Source organism: Panthera uncia, assembly GCF_023721935.1.
Source record: "Panthera uncia isolate 11264 chromosome A3 unlocalized genomic scaffold, Puncia_PCG_1.0 HiC_scaffold_11, whole genome shotgun sequence".
In the NCBI taxonomy this organism is placed as follows: domain Eukaryota; kingdom Metazoa; phylum Chordata; class Mammalia; order Carnivora; family Felidae; genus Panthera; species Panthera uncia.
In genome coordinates this window covers 7798987-7821242 of record NW_026057578.1, presented here as the reverse complement: position 1 = coordinate 7821242, position 22256 = coordinate 7798987, and the positions used below count along the sequence as shown (strand labels likewise).

General features: G+C 42.5%; 1 protein-coding gene across 1 annotated transcript in view; it reads left to right on the top strand.

Moving 5' to 3' along the window:
- DOK5 (docking protein 5) overlaps nucleotides 1–22256 on the top strand; it is a 151681-nt gene that overhangs the window by 93098 nt on the left and 36327 nt on the right. Inside the window, exons 3-5 of the mRNA XM_049650603.1 lie at nucleotides 9512–9626; nucleotides 9713–9832; nucleotides 12242–12431. Of these exons, the coding sequence (XP_049506560.1) occupies nucleotides 9512–9626; nucleotides 9713–9832; nucleotides 12242–12431 (425 nt within the window). The remainder of the gene's footprint in view (nucleotides 1–9511; nucleotides 9627–9712; nucleotides 9833–12241; nucleotides 12432–22256) is intronic.

Here is a 22256-nt window from a genome sequence, read left to right as displayed (position 1 = left end):
AATCTTTATTTATTTTTGGAAGGGAGACAGTGCGTCAGCAGGGGAGGGGCAGAGAGAGAGGGAGACACAGAATCCCAAGCAGGCTCCAGGCTCTGGGCTGTCAGCCCAGAGCCCGACGAAGGGCTCAGATTCATGGACCATGAGATCATGACCTGAGCCAAAGTCAGATGTTCAACGGACTGAGCCACCCAGGCTCCCCTTGTATGGGTTTTAATAATAGTAACAAACATGTTATGTTATCCTGAGGATTTAGTATTACGTCGTAGCCATTCAGCATTCTGTGATTGACTGAAGTGAGTAGGCTTTGTGAGAAGTAGATATATAACTTGAGAAGTGGATTTATAATAAATTTATATTTTTACTCTAAGGGAGGTGGGATTTCTTCCCTCATTTAATTAGACTGGCTCTACTTCTGTATAATGGAACACCATGTTGTAAGATTCTTTTGAAAAACTGTAAAGAGCAAATGATTCAGTTACTAAGTAAAACTGATAACTGATGTCCTAGTCGATCATTATGTATTTGACTAGGAAATCTGGTCTCCTTTGTACAAAAAACAATACTATTATACAGCGAGATTTGAGAGAAAATCTGTCTGAAAATTCTTGGCCAGAAGATAATCAAACAGAGGGTGTATTAACCAACTTCTGCTGTGGGAACGGTTCCAAAATCTTAGTACTCTATGGAGACGTATATTTATCTCCTGCCTTTGTTACGTGAGGGGTCTGGGTTGCCTGTGGATGTATGGAGCACAGCTGGATTAATTTCACTCAGTTGAGAGCCATCTGGCTGTACTCAGAGATCCAGGAAGGTGGGGAACATTATTCTCATAGTGGAAGGTTGAAGCTCAAGGAGGACAAAACTGACCTAATTATGCACACTTTTGAAGCATCTTCTTGGATGTGGCACATCAGGTCACAGTCTGTTGGCCAAAGCCAATTGCACGGCCGCAACCAAACTCATTGGTAAAGAATCAGAAGGGCTGGGAGAGAATGGATGATGGTGAACAAATAAATGATAGAAAATGAAGATGACTCTGAGGGGCAGAATTTACCTTTGGTCTTATTTTAAATTCCTCCAAATCCTAGAGACAGAATCATTTTGCCAAATCTTATCATTACCTAATCTTTTCCAGCCTCCATGCTTAGAAGCGTACGTTATGCATCAGAGAGCTTCCTATTTAGTGTTCATTATCTTTTACCAGCAGAATTTTTGAGGAGCCACTATCTTCTGTGAATTTTTAATTAGTCTGTGATAATTTCCGTCAGAAAGAAATAGCCCCAGGATGTGCAAAATCAGAGTAAACCTGACCCTAACCAGGGCTTTTGAAAGTAAACATACAATTTCTAGAGAAAAATCAAGCATTGCAAAGGTCCTAACATTGACATTTTACATCCCCACCTACACTTCATAAAGCTTCCAATTTCCTTTCTGTTTGTTTCTTTCTTTCTTTAAATAATGGACATCCTAACATGTGAGAGGTGATGTCTCATTGTGGTTTTGATGTGCATTTCCTTAAAGATTAGTGATGTTTAGCAATTTTCCATACACCCGTTGGCAATTTCTAGGTCTTCGGAAAAATGTCTGAGAAAGTCATTGGCTCATTTTTTAATTGGGTTGCTTTTTAGTTATTGAGTTGTAGGGGTTCCTTAACAGATTTTGGATATTGAGCCCTTATCAGATATATGGTTTGTAGATATTTTCACCCATTCTTTAGGTTGCCTTTTCACTCTGTTGTTTTCCTTGCTGTGCCAGAGTTTGTTTGTTTGATGTTTTTTGTCTGTTTTTCAGTGTTACTGCCTGTGCTTTAGGTGCCATATCCAATAAATCTTTGCCAAAACCAATGTTTTGAAATTTTTTTCTGTCATGTTTTCTTAGACTTAAGGATATACACTTAAGTCTTTAATCAATTTTGAGTTGATTTTTGTGTAAGATGAGGGTCCAGCTGCATACTTTTGCATGTGGATATCCAGTTTCCTAACTGAATTTTTTGAAGAAACTCTCTTTTACCCATTGTGTATTCTGGGCATTTGTGCAGCCGTTTATTTATGAGCTCTTTATTTTATCCCATTGGTCTCATCCTGTTTTGATTACTGCTGCTTTGTAATATGTTTAGAAGTTAGAAAGTGTGAAACCTCCAGTTTCATTCTTTCTCGAGATCATTTTGACTACTTTCGATATTTGATATTCAGGGTGCTTTGTGGTTCCATGTGAATTTTAGGGTGGCCTTTTTATATTTGCAAATAGTGAAGTGGGATTTTGAAACAGATTACATTGAGTCTGTAGATAACTTGAAGTAGGACATTTTAACAATATTAAGTCTTTCAATGCATGAGCAGGGGATGTCTTCCCATTTATTTGTACCTTATTTAATTATTTTCAGCAGTGTTTTGTAGTTTTCAGTGCATAAATCCTTTTCTTCCTTGGTTAAATTTAGTCCTAAGTATTTTATTCTTTTTATAATTTTTTTTTAATGTTTATTTACTTTTGAGACAATGCGAGGGACAGAGTGCAATCAGCAGAGGGGCAGACAGAGGGAGACACAGAATCCGAAGCGGGCTCCAGGCTCTGAGCTGTCAGGCCAGAGCCTGACGTGGGGCTCGAACTCACAGACTGTGAGATCATGACCTGAGCCAAAGTTGGACACTCAACCGACTGGGCCACCCAGGTGCCCCAGTATTTTATTCTTTTTAATATTGTTTTAAATAGGATTGTTCAGGGGCACCTGGGTGGCTCAGTCGGTTAAGCGGCCGACTTCAGCTCAGGTCATGATCTCGTGGTCCGTGAGTTCGAGCCCCGCGTCGGGCTCTGTGCTGACAGCTCAGAACCTGGAGCCTGTTTCAGATTCTGTGTCTCCCTCTCTCTCTGACCCTCCCCCCATTCATGCTCTGTCTCTCTCTGTCTCAAAAATAAATAAACGTTAAAAAATAAATAAATAAATAAATAAATAGGATTGTTCACTGTCAGTACCTAGAAACACAATTGATTTTTGTGTGTTTATTTTCTATCCTGCAACTTTACTGAATTCATTTATTCTAACAGGTGTGTGTGTGTGTGTGTGTGTGTGTGCGTGCATGCACACGTGCCTATATGTGCAAGAGAGAGATCTTTAAGGTTTTCCACATGTAAGATTATGTCATACAGTAAAAAAGAAAAGCAATAATACAAAAAGATATGAGCCTACCCAGACCCTTAATCCTTCTCGCTACATATACATATAAGAATATATATGTGTGCAAGCATGCATGTAGAAACATTATCTTTTATAGAAGTGGGAACCAACTACTGTATACATAGTATATAAAACTGACTATAGTTTTATTAAATCTGTACATAGATTTATGTGTCTATGTACAGATTTAATAGAACCATTTGTGTTTCAAATACAGTGTTTAAACATTTTATATTTTAAATTGTAGTTCTTCAGTTGAAGCATAGTGTGCCATATGGATTTAGCTTGTGATGCTCCAACAGTGCGTGTGGCTCTCAAAGTAATTTATAAATCCCAGTAATGAATTACGCCCTTGCTTTGGTGAGATATGCAGGGAGTAATTCCAGGTAACTGAGTACTGAGATAATGCTCTGATCCCAAACACCCAATTCTCTTGTTCATGCATTGTTTTCCTCTGACTGGATAATTTCAAAGGACTTGTCTTCAGGTTTTCTGATTCTTTCTTCAGCTTGATCACATCTGTTGTGAACCCCGAGTTGAAATTTCACCTCGATTATTGTCTTCTTCGGCTCGAGACTTCTGTTTGGTTCTTCCCCTGTGCAAAACCAGTCCGTAAAGTCTGAGAGAGGTGGCTGTATTTTCAAATGTGTGGATCCCAGCGCAAGCTTACAAGGGACAATGAAGAAATAGGAAACATGGCTCGATCAAAGTAACTAAATCTTTAGAAACTGATCCTAAAGAAATGGAAGTATATGAACTACCTAAGAAAGAATTAGAAATAACCGTCATAACGATGCTCAGTGTGCTCAGGAAGCACATTTTGGCCAGATTAAAGGGGGGAAAATGCAAAAACATGGAGATATTTCATGAGCAGCACAGCCTTATGGGGAAAGTGGGTGGGGAGATGCCTGGGGGCTGTGAGGGGGACTGCTGAAAAGGCTCATTCTTGAGTGCAGATATCAAGGGCAGGAGGTCAAATGTTAAAACCTATAAGCAAACTTAGTCCTTGCCAAATAAGTTAATTCCTGCCTCAGAGCCTTTGCACTTAACATTACCTGTGCCTTGAATGGCTGGGCCCAGTGATTCATAGGATTCACTTTTTCACATCTTAGGAGCCTCTGCTCAACTGCTCCCTTCTCTGAAAGGGCATCCTTCCCCCTTAGGTAAAAGAGCAAAATTCTCCTGAGCCCACACTAGATCCTTTTTCACAGCTTTGTCCTCATAGCACCTTCTTTATCCCTGCCTGGAAAAATGGTTCTTTATTTTCTCCCTTTAAATATGAACAAACAATGAGTTAAAAGTTTTGATGAATGAATGGATTCAAGGAAGATTCTTGACGAGGGAATGCCGGCTCTACTATAATTGTATTACAGTAGCTCCCTCCTTGATGCTGTTACACCTTGAAGAAGTTTTTACATTTTATTTGTGAATCTGTATAAAGAGCTGGTGTAATTCATGTAGACCTTAGGGTGTGTCTTTTCTCTTGCACAGTGCAGGAAAAGTAAAATCTCTGACCACAGAGGCTCAGGAGGGAGTTTTCCTAAAAAGTTTTGAACGTGGTAGGAAATAACTTTTGATTGATCTGAGACATAAGGTGAAGACAAGATATTCAGACTAGAGGTGGACTGAAGGTATTGCACACACATGGTCTTGAGTGCTCATTCTCTCTGAGGTCATATTGAGAATCCAATGCAGTCACTTATTTATTTATTTAGAAAGAGAGAGAGCATGAGCAGGGAGGAGCAGAGAGAGAGAGAGAGAGAGAGAGAGAGAATCCCAAGCAGGCTCCACACTGTCAGTGCAGAGCTCCTCGTGGGACTCGATCCCATGAGCCATGAGATCATGAGCCACCCAGAGGTGCCCCAGTGCAGTCACTTTTGATGGTGAGTGACACTTATTAGCCCTTATTTAAAACAGCGTTCATATCGGGGCACCTGGGTGGTTCAGTTGGTTAAGCGTCTGACTTCATCTCAGGTCATGATCTCACAGTTAGTGAGTTCAAGCCCTGCATCATGCTCTGTGCTGACAGCTCAGAGCCTGGAGCCTGCTCTGGATTCTGTGCCTCCCTCCCACTCTCTCTGCCCCTCCCCTTCATGTGCTCACTTTCTCTCTCTCCCTCTCTCTCTCTCTCTCTCAAAAATAAATGAACATTTAAAAAATAAAATATTAAAAAAATAAGATAACATTCCTATCAAAAAATAACCTGAGATCTTATCAAAATCTATGCTTGCTTCCAGAGATTCATTAGGGGCAAATTATTTCTTTTTAAAAGGAATATTAAAAAATACATCCTGCTTTGATTTTTCTCATTTACAAAATGGAGTGATGGTGGAAATAAATATGTCTTATACAAGTTTTAAAGTGACTTACAAATATATCTGCAAATGTCCTCATGATTTTCATGGTAGCATGTATTTTGAGAAGGGCTCTGTTACGGATTTGTGTAGATTGCGATTCTTTCAAAAGAACTGTGTATGTGGGGGTGCTGGGGGTGGGTAAGTGTGCAGGCATGTGCTCATTGAGAGGTGGTTCTGAATTGGGGGCAGAGACTTTCGCGTTGGAACCCGATAGTCCTTTGACACATGAAAAACATCACCCTGCCTACTCTGTGAGCACTCAGTCACCACCCCCGAGCTGGAGGTGTTGGGTTGCTTATTATTTAAACCAATTTCCCAAATGGGTAATTGTGTTCTGACTCATGCAATTCTCCCTACATTTCCTGACTCTTTCAGGTGACTTTCCTTCCTCTTTACCTTTAATGGATGTGTAATGAAATGACATATTTCAAAGTCATTGCTGTGCCTCAGGTTAGGGCGGACTAGGCTTATATAATGTTTCAGTAGAGGGTCATCATAAAGCCTGGGCACCTAAGCCCTACTCCTACACCCCCTCCTGTCCTCCCCACCTTACACACCAGTGAAAAGAAAGAAGTCCTCGCATATGAGATGACTTTCTGAGCTAAAGATTGTGCTGAAAGTATTTAGAATTAGTCCTTAGTATTTCAGATGGGTGAAGAGCACAGACAGGCTTTGGGGTCAGTTTGCCCCCATTTAAAACGTGGTTCTGCCATGTTTTAGCTGGGAACTTGAGCACATGACTTTGACCTTTCTCATCCACAGCTTCTTCGGCTGGAAAATACTGATAATAATATCTGTGTCCTCGGGTGTTCATGAAGATGAAATGAAACATATTATGTGAGGACAGTGTAAGCCCAGTGTGTGGCATGTGGTGCAGACTCAATAAATGTTGACTCTCAGATGATTGTTTGGCATCGATTCATTCTGTCAATAAGTCATTGATAGGTGACTCACGTCTAGCTAGGTGCTGGAGAGATAAATGGATTAATTACAACAACAGGTAATAGAAGGAAGCTTCATGCAGCACACATGGGAACAGAGAGAAGGCGACCATTAATTCACCCTGAAGTCAGGGCAAGTTTCCAAGAGGAAGTGGGCCTTTCAGGAAAAGTGAAATTTCCCTGGAGAAAGAAGCATTCACCTCGGAGACGCACCATGCAAGCAAATCTGCAGGTGTGTTTGGTGTTTTGTTCATCAAATCCACACATATTCATTGAGTATATGGATATGTATTGAGTATACATTCATTGAGGATGGTGATAGACTCTGTATTAGGTTCGGGGGACACAGTGGTGAGCAAAAAACTTTCACCCTAGAGGCAAGATGGGTGCCAAACCACAGCCCATATGGCCATAAGAGGTCTCCGAGGGCAAAGATGTCATTGAATGATAGACCCTGGAGGCTCTGATTAGAGGAGGGATAAGGGGCGTCCAGTAGGGCCCTGCAGGTGACCAAGATTTAAACTGAGACCCATAAGGTGGGTTCAAGTGAAGTAAAGAGAGAGTGGGGAAGGCTCTGTGCCAGGAGAATCATGGTGCTTTCTGGAGCCTGAACTAAAAGCCAGTATGGCTGGGACTTAAGGGGAAGGTATGAGAGAGGAGGCTGGTAAGATCGCTCCAGGGAAGACCACAGAGGGGCCTGAGGGTCACTCCAAGGACTTGGCTGCTTGTCCCAAGTGCAGTGGGAAGTCACTGAAGTATTCTGTTTTATGCACGAAAGTGCTGGAATCAGGCTTGTGTTTGAAAAGATCATTTGGATGCTGTGTTAACAGTGAATAAATGGGGTTACCATGGACGTGGAGAGACCGATAAGTAGGTGTGGCAAGACGATAGTGTTTGTACTGGGGCACTGGCACAAAAATACACAAACGAAAAATAAACAGGGGCCCTGGATGGCTCAGTCAGTTAAGAGGCCGACTCTCGGTTTCAACTCGGGTCATGCTGTCACAGTTCGTGAGCTTGAGCCCTGCACCAGGCTCTGTGCTGACCGTGTGGAGCCTGCTTGGATTCTCTCTCCCTCTCTCTCTGCCCCTCTCTGCCTCTGTCTCTCTCTCAAAATAAATATAAAGTTAAAAAAAAATTTTTTTTTTTAAATTTTTTTTTTTTCAACGTTTTTTATTTATTTTTGGGACAGAGAGAGACAGAGCATGAACGGGGGAGGGGCAGAGAGAGAGGGAGACACAGAATCGGAAACAGGCTCCAGGCTCCGAGCCATCAGCCCAGAGCCTGACGCGGGGCTCGAACTCACGGACCGCGAGATCGTGACCTGGCTGAAGTCGGACGCTTAACCGACTGCGCCACCCAGGCGCCCCAAAAAAAATTTAAAACCAAAAGTAAACAGATGCGTCTGGTAGACTCTGAGGGACGTGGAGTAGCTGGAGAATAAAGTTGGTAACATTGAGTTACTGAAACTACCTGCTCAGGTAGAGAGTACTGTGGCCAGCTTTGAGGGAGCACTGATGTGTTCGTCCATTTGGGCTGCCATGAAAAAAGAATCCCATAGACTGGTAGCTTATAAACGACAGAAATTTAATTCTCACAATTCTGGAGTCCGGGAAGTCCAAGGTCAAGGCACTGGCAGATTCGGGGTCTGGTGAGAACGTGCCGTCTGGTTCATAGAAGGCATCTTCTTTCTGTGTCCTTACGTGGTGAAAGGGACGAGGGGGCTCTCTGGGGTCTCTTTTATGAGGGCACGAATCCTGTTCAGTAGGGCTCCACCCTCAAGACCTATCAGCCTGCAAAGGCCCTGCTTCTTAATACCATCACCTTGAAGGGTAGGATTTCAACATGTACATTTGGGAGGCCACAGATATTGGGTCTGTAGCAACTATGATGATATTTTATGCAAGAAATTTGCATTTATACTATAAAGAGAGCCAATGGAGGTTAAGAAGGAGGGGAATGAAATAATCAGGTTACTTTATGTGTGGAGGGTATTGACTTTTTACCTCCCCTACTTCTCGAGCTAGGCACTCCTTGAATTTAGAATAATAGATAAGAGATGGTTATCTAGGCAGAGATTGATGGGAGATATATTCTTTTAGATAACACAAAAGAGATATCCTAAGGGGAAGTGAGACTTGTCAGAAAGAGTTATTTATCTTGTAAAGACCCTGAAGCCACCTAAGCCTTCTCTCCCGCAGGAGCCAGTCATCACAGCCCCAACGCAGCAGATCTTCTGGATGGAACTGGAGGAGAGGCAGCCATTTTGGAAACACAATAAGCCAATACCCTGAGTGCGGGGGAGGGGAGGGAGAGGGTAGTGGTTTATAAGTGTTAATTTTATGAAAGTTTATAAGAGGGACCAAGACTGTGGGAGAGAAGAAGGAAAGAGAGAATGTCTGATGGAGAAAAACCTTCTCTACTGATAGGAAAAAGGTGATACCACGAAGAATCTAAACAGAGGCCCTATAAGCATTGAGAAGCTAGGAGTAAGTCAGAGAGAGTAGGGAAGTGTGGTACAAAACCACTGTCTTGGAATATATGACTTGAACCCCGAGTAGAGGGGCATTTGGGGGACTTCTGGCACTCCATTTCTGATTATCAAAGAGGGAGGTGACTGAGTTATGAATTGGGTCACCACTCCCTCCCTCCCTTGCGGTCAGTACGTGTAAGTTGCCTTCAGGGGAAGTACCTCGAGGGGTTGGAGTATTGGAAAGGCCTTCCCAGCGATGGGATACAGACCTGAGAACTGCTGATTAGGTAGACTCTTTGGGGAGATAATTCTCCCTCTGTGAAGTTTTGAGTCCGTGCCACTTAATATTCAGGAAATTGAAAAAGGAAGGTCATTCGTTAATTTTTCTTGCTGCATATTGAGGATCACACACCGAAATAATCCGCAGCTTTCCAAAATGCGCCTTTTGTCGAGGGCTGTTCATCTGTGGCGTGCCTTCCACTGAACGTGCCTCCCCCGAGTGTGGTGGTGTGGACCGGGCGCGTTCACGCAGGGAGTGTGATCAGACTTGCAGTTGTCCGTTTTTCAGGTGACAGAGCTCAACAACGTGAAGAACGTAGCCCGGTTGCCGAAGAGCACCAAGAAGCACGCCATAGGAATCTATTTCAATGACGACACCTCCAAGACCTTTGCTTGTGAATCAGGTTCGTCCGAGGCGGGGAGGGCTTTTGCCTGTAGCTTTTAAGTGGGTGCTGGGCACGCATGGTGATGTTTCTGGACATTCCCACAGATCTGGAGGCCGATGAATGGTGCAAACTGCTCCAGACGGAGTGTGTGGGCGCACGGATCAATGACATCAGCCTCGGAGAGCCTGACTTACTGGCTACTGGGGTTGAGAGAGAACAGAGTGGTATGTAAAGAAAATTCTCTCCTTCGCTCTATTTGACATTGTTTTTAATCCCCATCCAGTACACCGTCAGACATCTTCGTCATGTCAGATTTTTGAAGTTACAAGAAAAAGGAAAAAGGAAAGGAAAAGGAAAAAGAACCTTTTATTGCACCTAAATCCTGTGTTCATATTTCAGTGTATTTCTTTTCCTAATATGTTTTCGATGCATAAATATGAATGTATCTGCATTAATAGCATCAGCTAGAAATCGGGGGGGGGGGGGGACCTGCCATGCACCAGTTTCTGTGGCAGATGCATCAGGTCATTTAATGTTCCCAGCAGCTCCGTGACGGGGGCACTGTTCCGTCCCCCTGTTTTACAGATGAGGAAACTGAAGCTTTTGTTCCAACTCCAACAGCTGGTGTTTGATACAAGACCACACTCCTGAGCCTGTATTCATAATATGCTGATTTTAAGGCATAGTGTTTTGTTTTGTTTTGTTCTTTTTGGTCTTGCATTTTTCACTGAAAGTATTTCATTGAGAGTTTTCCAACATTTTTAATAGAATCCGGACATCACGAATGTTTCATCATGTTTAAACCCTCCTGATTCTGTGACTTTTTTTTTTTCCCCACTAAAACACTTGAGCCAACTCCTTGAGCTCAACACTCAACCTGGGAATAAATCATTCGAGGTAATAATGACCAGAATACCCATGATCATTTCAGCAAAACTCACTGTTGGTTTACAGTATGAGCCTGGAGGTGAGGAATGATTTCTTTGTTTCCAGGTGACCGAGCCTTGTGACAGGGCGGATTGGATCCCAGAATCCCGTTCTGTTGTAGCCTGAGGATGCACCTGTATGGACCTGAGCGGATGCCTCACAGATATTTGCATGTGAAGCCAGACCTAGAGAGGAAGATAGGACAGGATCTGGTTTCTTTTTTTAATCTAGAGTGCTCCACTCAGCACTTTTTTTTCACAAATTTATATTTGTGAAGCTCTGTCCTGATAACACTACAGAGTCCAAGGATGGGCTGTGCCTAGGAATTCCCTTTACTATACCACAACCAGGCCTCAGTTTCCTCTTCTGTCAAATAGGAATAAGAATACCCCTGGTACATAACTACCAGGGATTACTACAAAAGTCAGCTACCTCTTTGAAGGCACTTCACGATATTAATTTGCATGACTTCAAGTAATTGTAACTAAAGCAGCCACTCTTACACTTGCTGTTATTCTCGAGTGAAGTAAAGTTATAGAACTTCAAGTGAACAAATTGGTAATGGTCTCTCTTACCTTTTTACTTAAGGATGAACTCTTTCTGACTTGCTCCAGAACTCCCCAGGAAGAAATTATACTCCATTAGAATATACTTTTAAAATAATAGTTGCTAGAAAGCAGCAAATAATTGGTGATTGGGAGTTGGAAATAACAGAAAATTTGAAGAATAGATCCATGAAAGCAGTCATGACACTCCTATTTACTAAACTCAACTAAAATCTATAAGAATTCTAGTGACTTCCTTATTATAAAATGATTAATTTAAAATACCGCTGATAATGATTAGTGCCGCACTATCTTGTCAGATTTAGGCAATCCACCTTCATGATGGATGGGTGAAAATGTTGACTCCAGTAATATTTGTGTTCATATTTCACTTAAAGATTTTTGACTCTATAGCTTCCTAAATTAATGAATTTTATAGAAGTATAGCAGAAATGCCATGACTGAATCTGTGGGGATGAAAATGTGGTTGCAGTCATAAACCAAATCGTTTATGTAGAGTAATCTTGGTTAAATTTTAACAGTCATCCAAATAAGCAAATGGAAATTTGTAGCGTTCTTGCTAAAACGAGTTCAAATATATCTATTGGATTTTTCACAGACTGTTGGGTCAGTTAAGTGCACGGTATTAGCATGGAGTTTTATTTAAATGATTTGGGATATAGTTTTACTCATTTGGTTATGAAAATTATATGTTGATCAGTGTAACTTTAATATCATTAAATCATGCGACAGTTATTTGCACCTGCACCTTTTGTGAACACCAAAGTGTGGGTGGAATTAATGTGTACTTGGCAGGAAAAAAAACGTTTTTAATGGTTTCATTGCCCTAGTCTTCTACTGGCATACACGTTTTTTTATTATGCAAATTAAAAAATTCTAAACATGGTCTTTGCTCATGCAAATAGTGTTTAGTGTATGTCGACCGCCAGACTGTGTCATTATCATGTTATTTAATATGGTCTTAATTTAAAAAAATCATTTTCTGGCACTGTGAATTCATGAGAAAGGTTTATCTTCCTGAATATTCAACGTGCACCTAGAATGTGAGCTAGCATTATTTTGAAATGCCTCTTTTGTTCCTACGTTGTCTTTGATGTTTCATTCCCGGGATTTTAGACTAACCTTTTGTTTTTCTCCCAGAGAGATTCAATGTGTATTTGATGCCATCCCCTAACTTAGATGTACATGGCGAATGTGCCTTGCAGATTACATATGAGCACATCTGTCTTTGGGACGTCCAGAATCCCAGAGTCAAACTCATCTCTTGGCCGCTAAGTGCCCTGCGGCGGTACGGGCGAGATGCTGCTTGGTTCACTTTTGAGGCAGGGAGGTGAGTTTCATGACTGTTCTCCTACTTATTTTTTCCTTTTCCCAGGTTGGCCTATGAGATCCACCCTGAAGTGTGCTTCTACAAATGCATAGAGCTCCAGCCCTGTAATGCCAGGCGTATTGTAAAGTAGTCAGATATTCCATATGGCTTTATTTCCCATGGAGAGTTCTCATGTTTCAGCAATGTGATGTAAACTTTCATTGCGCGGTTTGATTCCATACCACAAACTGACGTAGAATTAGGTGAAAATGCCAGAAAGGTACCATCTACTGGGTCATGCTGAACACAGGCCAGCTTCTTGGGTTTTGGGAAACATCCATAGTGTTAATCTGTTTATGTTTTCTCCTTGGCTGACTATGGTAGATTATCAATATGAGGCACCGTTCATTTCTGAAGGTGCCATTGATTGGGTTCCATCCATGGTGTAATGAACCGCACTAACACTAGGAGGTTGATTCTAGAACTGGCTTATTGCAGTCCATACCCAATAAGCACTTCTAGGGCTTTCCCTTTTTCCTTTTAGAAGTCAATTTTGGAAAGAGAAGGTAGTGCCAGTGGTGCCAAAAAATCTGGGTCGATCATTAACCAGAAAGAGATTTTAGTCTAATCAGGATCTCATTCTTCTCCCCACCCCCTCACCATTCTTGCTCCCTCAGAATTTAGGCTCTTCTTTTGAGACATTGCAGATAAATTTTATATCTTGGAATTTTAAATGACTAAATTTCAAGATACAAGTCCTTCTGTAAAATTCACATTAAAGTTGAAGGCAATCAGCTTGTGGTTTTAAAAATTTTTGTTTGTTTGTTTGTAAAAGTGGATGGTTCTTCCCAATAGGAATACAATACTTGATACAAGAGTAAAAACAGAAGTTGCAAACACATAAGACCCTAACTTGTGTGAACATGTGACAGCAATGCTCCGCTCAACTTAATCTGCTCATTCCCTTATAAGCAAATCCCAATTATTTAAAATTTGCTTTTTAAGTACCTGGAAATTGAAATGCTATAAATGAGTCTCTGAATCTCCCAGAGATGGCAAAGGTCTTCACATTAGAAAATAAAACTGTAATCTTCAGAGCGATGTTCTTTTGTCAGAATTACTTATTTATTATCCTTATGGGAAAATCTCTGTAGAAAAATCAGAATTTGTTGGGGAAAGTGGCTATATTTTCCTGTTTGGGTCTCCAGAATTATTTATGTATTAACCATAACCAGTGAAATCTATGTATGAAAAATGTTTTACGATAGGAGTAGGCTTTTCTATTGATTGTATGCCTCATATCATCTCCCACTTGTATTTCATATCAATGGACAGTAGAATTCTGCATTGATCAGGGTGTCTTGGGCCTATTTCGGGTAGCACTTATTCAAGCATGAAAATTTTTCAGTTCCTTGAATTTATGGGAATTGTAATAGGAAGAGTATGGCTTTCTGTCATAATATCTGAAAGCTAAAACCTTAGTAAACTTTTATAGTATCTCATGATGAATATTAAACGTTTTTTGAAATTATCTCAGTCTTTCAAGTTTTCATATTACTCATATATTGCAAAAGTTCAACTTATTCATATTAATCTAGTAGAATTGCTAAGGATCTAGGACATTATTTTAAAGACTGATATTTCTTCTAAGTGTAATAGGAAACCATAGAGATTTTTTAAGCAGGTGTGTGTGTGTGTGTGTGTGTGTGTGTGTGTGTACGTGAGAGAGAGAGAGAGAGAGAGAGAGAGAGAATGAGAGAATGGTGTTTATATATTTTGTAGGCAGTGAGATAGAGGTGGCAAGTGGATATATGGGGAGATACCAAAGTAGCTCAGGTAAAAGAAATGGCGGATGGAAATTACAGATCTATTGGAGACGTAAATTTCAGAAATATTCCAATGGCTTTTGACCCAAAAGCATAAAGTGCTAACTTGTAAAACGAAAGCATTTTGTTCTATGACTTTAGTCTCTTTATGGTCTGACCTTCAGGGTATCTCGTCGAAGCCATTAGATGATGAGAACACCTACAACCCATACCACACCATGCTGTGCCTCAAGGATTGCAGGGACTCAGAACACTCAGCTGCTTTTGAACCGTGTTCTTATTCAGTGGTCGTGCTCTGTGGATGATGCTAACTTGCAGCGAGTCACAGAAGGGAGAGTATTGGGAATGTGTTCTTCGGGTCTTGCTCATTTGTCAAACAGCACGGGGTGGTGGAAGAAGCAGTCAGGGGGACACCCTGGGCTCTCATCTCTATTCTTTATTAGCTGTTGACCTTGGACAGAGGGGTTCGCTTCCCTTGTATGTTTGTCCAAGTCATAACTTCCTTGCAGGACTGTTGTGGGGAACAGCAGTAACGCACACGGATGGCCTAGAATAGCGCCGCTTCTCCTCAGCAGTGTCTTTGATGTTTTATTGTGATGACTTTTGGAGCAGGGCTTGGGTCTGCAGGATACAGACAGTGTTAAACACAAGGTAATGTTCCTAGTTTATATTTTGCCTGAAACTCAAATAAAGATGAATTTTTATGGTTACCATCAAGATGCTCAGGATAATAAGATCATTTGTGTTCCCCCAAGCATGAAGGTTTCATATCTGCCTTGCTTTATTAGTGAAGATAATTTTTTCCTTGGCTATTTTTGGATGTGTTCAAAACAAAGCAGTTTCCTGTTAACTAATAGGATTTTCTCCCTGTCTCCTATCGATAAATGAAGAGGAGTTAAGTGTCTCCAGGCAGATAGTTTTCACGTATCCAACATGCATCTGCAAAGATGTTGCAGTATTGCCTTCCAGAACACAAAGAATCTCCCCAAGGACTTTGGGCAAAGTTCTGCTCACTTTCAGCTTCTGTTAGTGTTGGGATGGGGTGTTACTTCTGCTCAAAGGGCCCCCCTTTACCCCACCAAGACTGACACCAGGGCATGTGTAACAGACTGAACTAGAAATTGGAGGGAATGAAATGAAATTACAGCTGTACCACATACTGGCTGTGGGCCTTGAGTGAATGACCTAACTCTCTGAGCTCCGTTGGCTGCCCGTAAAATGGGTACAATATGTGACATACGTCGCAAGATTGCCATGAAGATTAAATAAGGTGTATGTGTGAATGCCTGGCATAATGCTTGGCACATAGTAGGCAGTTGTATCAACCAAACTGAAACAGCAGGGAAGAAATTCATTGGCTCACATAACCACAAGTCCAGGAGGTAGGGATGGCTTCAGGCTTGACTTGATTCAGAGTGTACATGACCCTAGGTTTCATCTCTCAGTCCTGTTGCTTCTAGGATGGCTTTGCTCTGGCTTCACATGGTGGCTTCTAGACGCTTTGGGATCCTCTCACACCATCAGGCAAATAGAAGAGAGAGAAATTCCTACCATATATCGACCGTTACATTCACTGTATGTCAGGTACTATACTGAGAACTTTATTACACAAGGCACACAGGGTACCAATAGAATGGGTGGTTCTCCCAAAGCAGGAAGGGTGTACTCATGCCATCCAAAGGGGAATGGGTATAAGGTTTAAAAAGAAAAAAAAGAACCCTAACAAAATGTGTCCAACATAGCATTTAATAGCTGCTCAAAGCAAATAGGGTAAAGCAGTTATTTGACTGTAATTAGCAACATCACGCATCATGGTGCTGAGATGCAGAACCGTGGTTCTCAACGAAGGATGCGTTTGTTCCCAGGGGGCATTTGGCAATGTCTGGAGACATTTTTGATTGTCACAGTTGGTCAGGGATACCATTGGCATCTAATGCATAGAGAGGCCAGAGGTGCTACTAAACATAACAAAACAATCTCCCACAGCAAATAGGTATCTGGTCCAGTTACCCAGTTGAAAAATTCTGTTCCAGCCGGCATACCGGCCACGAAGAGTAATCACTAATATTTATGGAGCAAGTTACTACATGAAGGTCACTATAGGAAGCATTTTACATGCAGTGTCTCATTCATATGGTCATGCCATTCACTTATCGTACAAAGTAGGGAATATTACCATTCTCATCTTCAAGGGAGGCTTGGGCACCTGGGTGACTGGTCCGAAGGCATTAGACTAGTAAATGGTAGAGTTATTCACACTCAGGTCTTCTTACTTCCAAACCTTGTAGATATCTAGAAAGTCTATAGTATTTCATGAGGTTAGTCTATCACATCCATCAGTTATCATATTCCATACTTCCACAGAGCTAGGGAAGAGACGGCGTTCTTACATCACCAGAGGAAAACCATTTGGATATACATTAATGTATGAATTCTCCTAATTGCTGGAGCCTTTTTTTTTTTTTTTTTTTTTTTTTTTAGTCTGGAGGACAGGCACATATAGCCAGGGTTGTTCATCTCTCCTGGGCAGCAGTGTGATGATCGTAGGTCATCAGGATCTTCTGGACGCTGTTTCTCCTCCTTTCCACCCAACATAAGCAAATCCGATCATACTTCTGTTTTGTTTTCTTCTTTCCTTGAAGAAATCCAGGGTTGAAATACAAGCTCTTTAATAAAACGCAATTGCACCATGGATTGCCACTTCTTGCCCCTGGAGACCAAGAAGAACAGTTAGTTTATCTGGCGGGCCGAGAGACATATTGCTTATTTTGTTTGAGTTTTTTCTAGTCTTTTGTTTGTTTCTTTCCACTCGAAGCTCTGAAACTTCAGCCAAGCACATCAGGCTGGCAGGGGCTCTGATTTTTTTATGGGATGATCCAACAGACAGGAGGATCTCACTGCGTCAACACCTCCCTTGGAACCGTTCTTGAAACGTTATTGTTTAAGGAAGGGTGGCCGGTGTCCAGTAGGCTCCCCTGTTAGTTTTACAGCTGACTGCTGAGTTAGCATGCTTCAGCGTCAGGCTCCGCCTCACCTCCTGACTGATTTAGATTAATACCCTGGGTTTAGCACCTGCAGGAGTGAAAGCAGCTCAGGTGACATTTCGCAGCACGTCCTGAATAATTACCACACGAGAGCACTCCTCTTTACCAGCCAGAGAGAGTCTCTGCTGTGCTTTTGACATCATTTTAGGAGAAACTTTTAGGTATGCCAAGAATATGTGAAAATCGACATTGCACGTACAAATTCTTTTTCTTAAATGGAGTGCACAAGTTTGTGAAAGGTGTTTGGTTTTTTTTTGTTGTTGTTTTTTTTTTTTGGATTAAAGGCCTCTGCGCAGTCTTGGCAAAGCAATTGTTCATTTCTAGTGTGTATCACTCTGAAAACAAGTACTTAGTGAAATGGCTTTGCATCAGAGAAGAAAATTGTTTTTCCCTCTAGCAGATGAGTTTACAGGTCAAAGGACCCCTATTCTAATATAAATCTTTGAATATTCTCTATTTCTCTCTCGATTCTAAGCTACTTAGTAATTTCTCATTTCTGAGTATTTTATAGAGCATACACTCATTCTTATTAAAGAGTTTAAAACAAATTAACAGATAAAATGTGCTCCGTTCTTCCTGTACTTGAATCCACAGGGGCTGGATCTCACACTCAAACGAAATCAAGGGTCAGATGCTTAAGTGACGGAGCCACCCAGGCGCCCCTGTGGCCATCTTTTGAAGGAAAAATTTTGGAGTGTATTTTTAAATTTTATTTCCTTATTTTTCAAGTTTTCTTGAGATCCGATTGACATATAACACTGTTTAAGTTTAAAGCGTACGATGTATATATTGCGAAGTGATAACAACCTTAAGGTTTGTTAAGACCTCCATCGCCTCACACGATGTGTGAGTTTAAGTTTAAGTTTAAAGCGTACGATGTATATATTGCGAAGTGATAACAACCTTAAGGTTTGTTAAGACCTTCATCGCCTCACACGATGTGTGTGTGGTGAGAACATTTTAGATCTATTCTCTGAGCAACCTTCAGGGACACAGTAAAGTATTGCTCACTGTGGTCGCCACGCTGGACGTTAGCTCCCCAGAACTTCTTCCTTTTCTAACTGGAAGTTTGTACCCTTTGGCCATCGGCTCCTCATTTTCCCCATCCCCACCCCTAGCTGCTGGTATCCACTCATCTGTTTCTGTGAGTTCAGCTTAGTTGTATTACACACACAAGTGAGATCATATGGAATTGGCCTTTTTCCATCTGACTTACTTCCCTTACCATAATGCTCTCAAAGTCCATCCATGTTGTTGCAAACAGCAAGATTTCCTTCTTTTTTATGGCTAAGATCACATTGTGTGTGTGTGTGTGTGTGTGTGTGTGTGTATGTGTGTGTGTACATGGCACGTTCTCTTTATGCATTTCATCCGTTGGTAGACACTTGGCCATTTCCACGTCTTGGCCATTGTAACCAATACTACAGTGAACATGAGGTTCACATATCTCTTTGGGATAGTGACTTCATTTCCTTTGGATAGATCCCCAGAACTAGAATAGCTGGATGATATGGTAGTTCTATTTTTAATTTTTTGAAGAACCGCCATACTGTTTTCCAGAAGGCTGTACCAGTTTATATTCCTACCAACAGTGCACAAGGGTCTCTAGACTTTCCCGTGCATTCTCACGGACCCTTGTTATCGCTTGTCTTTTTCCTAGTAGACATTCTAACAGGTGTGAGATGGTATCTTATTCTGGTTTTGGTTTCCCTGATGGTTAGTGACACTGGGCACTTTTTCACGTACCTGTTGGTCATCTGTACAGTGCAGCCATCACCTGCGGGTGATGATCCACTGGTGTATGTGACCACTTTACATGTGATGGTACCTCACTTTCTAGAAGGGTCTAGTAAATAAAAATGAGCCATTTCCTTCTTTCATCCAATGTTTGTTGAGTTCCCCCTAGGAGCCCCATGTGGTTCCGAGCATTGTGGACATAGCAGTGAATAAAGCATACGGACAGGAGGTTCTCACGTGTTCTGTCATGAAGTTCGCTCTGTAGAGAAGAGGGGATATAGACAATAATGACATTTGAAAAAGTAAAATAGATGTTAGATTGTGTAAGTTCACGGCAAACAATAAAATCATTCAATAGCAAGTGCCCAAAGAAGGGGTGCAATTTTAAGTAGGGTGAGCAGGACTGGCTTTGCTGACTGAGTCACTGATGCCGACAGAAGACCCAGGAGGAATCATGGAGGTGGTGGCGGGGTGGGGGAGCATTCCCGCCAGAAGGACATTGGGAAAAGGTGCCAAGGGGGGTGTACATGGAGTGTGCAGAGAAGATCCAGGAGGCTGACGTGGCAGGAGCAGAATGAGGGAGGGGGCCACAATGTATGCAAAGGAAGAAGCAGAACAGTGTCAGGCCGTGTGGGGCTTGGAGCCACTGTAAAGAATTTGGCTTTTCATCTTAGTTGGGCAGCCATTGTGGGTGAGGAGAGACCACTGCAAGGTTCGAAGGAACAGTCCCCAAGACCTTCCTCACTTCTGACCCCAGTTACAAGTTCGGGGGCTCCCACAACCACCAAACGTTTCAGAATTTGCTAGAATGACTTGGAGTTCACTGACATCTATGAAGTTGGTCAAAGCTTGTACCACTGAAGGATACAGAGTAACTACCATCGGATAAGGGAAGAGCTGTGGGAAGTGCCCGGCATAGAGATTCTGTGTCTTCTCCCTGTGGAGTCAGAACACTGTACTTTTCTCATACTGGTATGTGACAGTCCCCACGGAGTGTTGTCAACCGGGGACGCTTCCCAGCCACAACGTTTAGAGTTTTGATTGAGGCTCCACCCCATGCTTGCTTGGTTGATTCATCGATTGCCCACCTGGCTCATCTCAGCCTCCAGGTCAGCTGATAGCACGTGACCCAAAGCCTCACCCTAAACCCCCTTGTTACTATTTGTCTAACCCAAGAACCCAGGCAAACAAAAATCACCTCCCATGTTGGCAAAGGCCAGACCGGATTGTTTGGACAAGATTAAATTTTTCCCTACACAGGAAGTGATTAGCCAAGAGGTGACATGGTCTGACTTTTTTTTTTTTTTTTTCTTTAACTCAGGCTAAAAGCAGTGGGGAGGGGGCATTGTAGTGCTCACGGTGAGGACGAGGGTGGCTCCTGGCATGCTGGTAACAAGGAACGTGGACTTAGATGTTTGGATACTGACATGTTTTGAAGCTAGTGCCCAAAGCTGACTGACTGGACGTGGGTAAGGAGACAGAGAGGAATCGGGATCCTCCGGGAGCCGTTGGAACGGCACAGGCACGCCTGGGGGGCCAGTGTGGGGTGGGGGTGATCCGACTTCAGTCTGGGGCATGCGAACTTCAAGGTTCGTTCCGAAGTTTCCCTCTGTTGCTCACCTGGCTTTTCATTCTCTTGGGGGTCAGTAAAGCCACACTTCGCGTTTGGGTTCAGAAACTGTGAAATAGCCCTCCCTTTCATCCTGCTGCTTGTAGAGCACTACAGTGGGAAGAACGGGGGGCAGTGCTCCCTAAGATCTAGGTCAGGGCATAGCATGGGGAAAAACAGGGGAAAAGTGTTTCTTTGACTTTACGTGTTCATAGAACATGATGAACAGACGTATTAATAAACAACCCACTGTCTTTTACACTGGCCACATTTTATGACTTTGGATTGTTTGGGTTTTGTTTTGTTTTCATAAACTCAAGTCTAAAAAGTGATAATGGCAGGGGTGCCCGTGTGGCTCCATCAGTCAAGAGTCTGGCTCTCGGTTTCGGCTCAGGCCATGATCTCAGGGGTCATGAGATCGAGCCCCGCATCGGGCTGGGCTTTGTGCCGATCGATGGGCGCCTGCTTGGGATTCTCTCTCTCCCTCTCTCCCTGCCCCTCCCCTGCTCATGTTTCCCCCTCTCTCTCTCTTTCTCAAAATTAAATAAATAAACATTTTTTAAAAACACCTTTTTTAAAAAGTTAAAAACTGATGATGGCAGCGTCTGTACACATTTAAGGGAACCGTTAGGAAGCCTGGTGACATGGATGGTGGAGCCACAGAAGGGACAGCGTGTGGCCGAGCACCCTCTGAACTGGAACCTTCTCTTCCTCTCGTCCACCGGGCTGACGGGCTTTTTTTTTTTTTTTTAATTTTTTTTTTTTAACGTTTATTTTTGAGACAGAGAGAAACAGAGCATGAACAGGGGAGGGTCAGAGAGAGGGAGACACGGAATCTGAAACGGGCTCCAGGCTCCAAGCGGTCAGCACAGAGCCCAACGCGGGGCTCGAACCCACGGACCGCGAGATCATGACCTGAGCCGAAGTCGGCCGCCCCACCAACTGAGCCACCCAGGCGCCCCTTGACGGGCTTTATTTAAGGTGCTGCTAGCACTCAGACACAGTATACCTCCTGCAGCCAGAGAAACAAATCCCCCCGGTCATTTGCATTACAATCTTTGTTTAATGAAAGCTGCTTTTCTTAAAGGGAGAATCACATTCCCGAATTCATATCTCCCTTCTCAGAGAAGAGGTTTGTATTATTCTGTGTTCACAGCCCGTGAGCCTCAAACACAGACTTTCTTCCCCAGCCACACACGCCTCCCGCCGCCGTGCAGCTGTTTTTCGCTTTCCCGCTGCTCCGGGCTGTGATTACGCAGTTTTCATCCAGGCAGAGATGTGGTTGTGCCTCTTTCCTGAAGTTTTCCCCGAGGACCGCCTCTCCTTGGCTTTGACATTTTAAAGGGTTAAAATAACAACAAATCTTCATTAGATGCTTACCTTGACTTGAGATCCTTTCCTAAAGATAAAACACAGTTTCCCCGCTCTAAAAGGTTTGTCCGTGGAAACTTCGAGAGGTCAGGAAACTTGACCATGATTCCAGCATATGAGGCTTTCTGTCCCACACCAACTAGAGCAGGGCCCCGGGAAACACAGCCGCGTTTCCCCAGATGTGGGATGGTTTTAGTGATAGAGGCATAACATGAAATGAATGTAATCTCACAGTGACCTTTTCTTCTCTCTTTTTTAG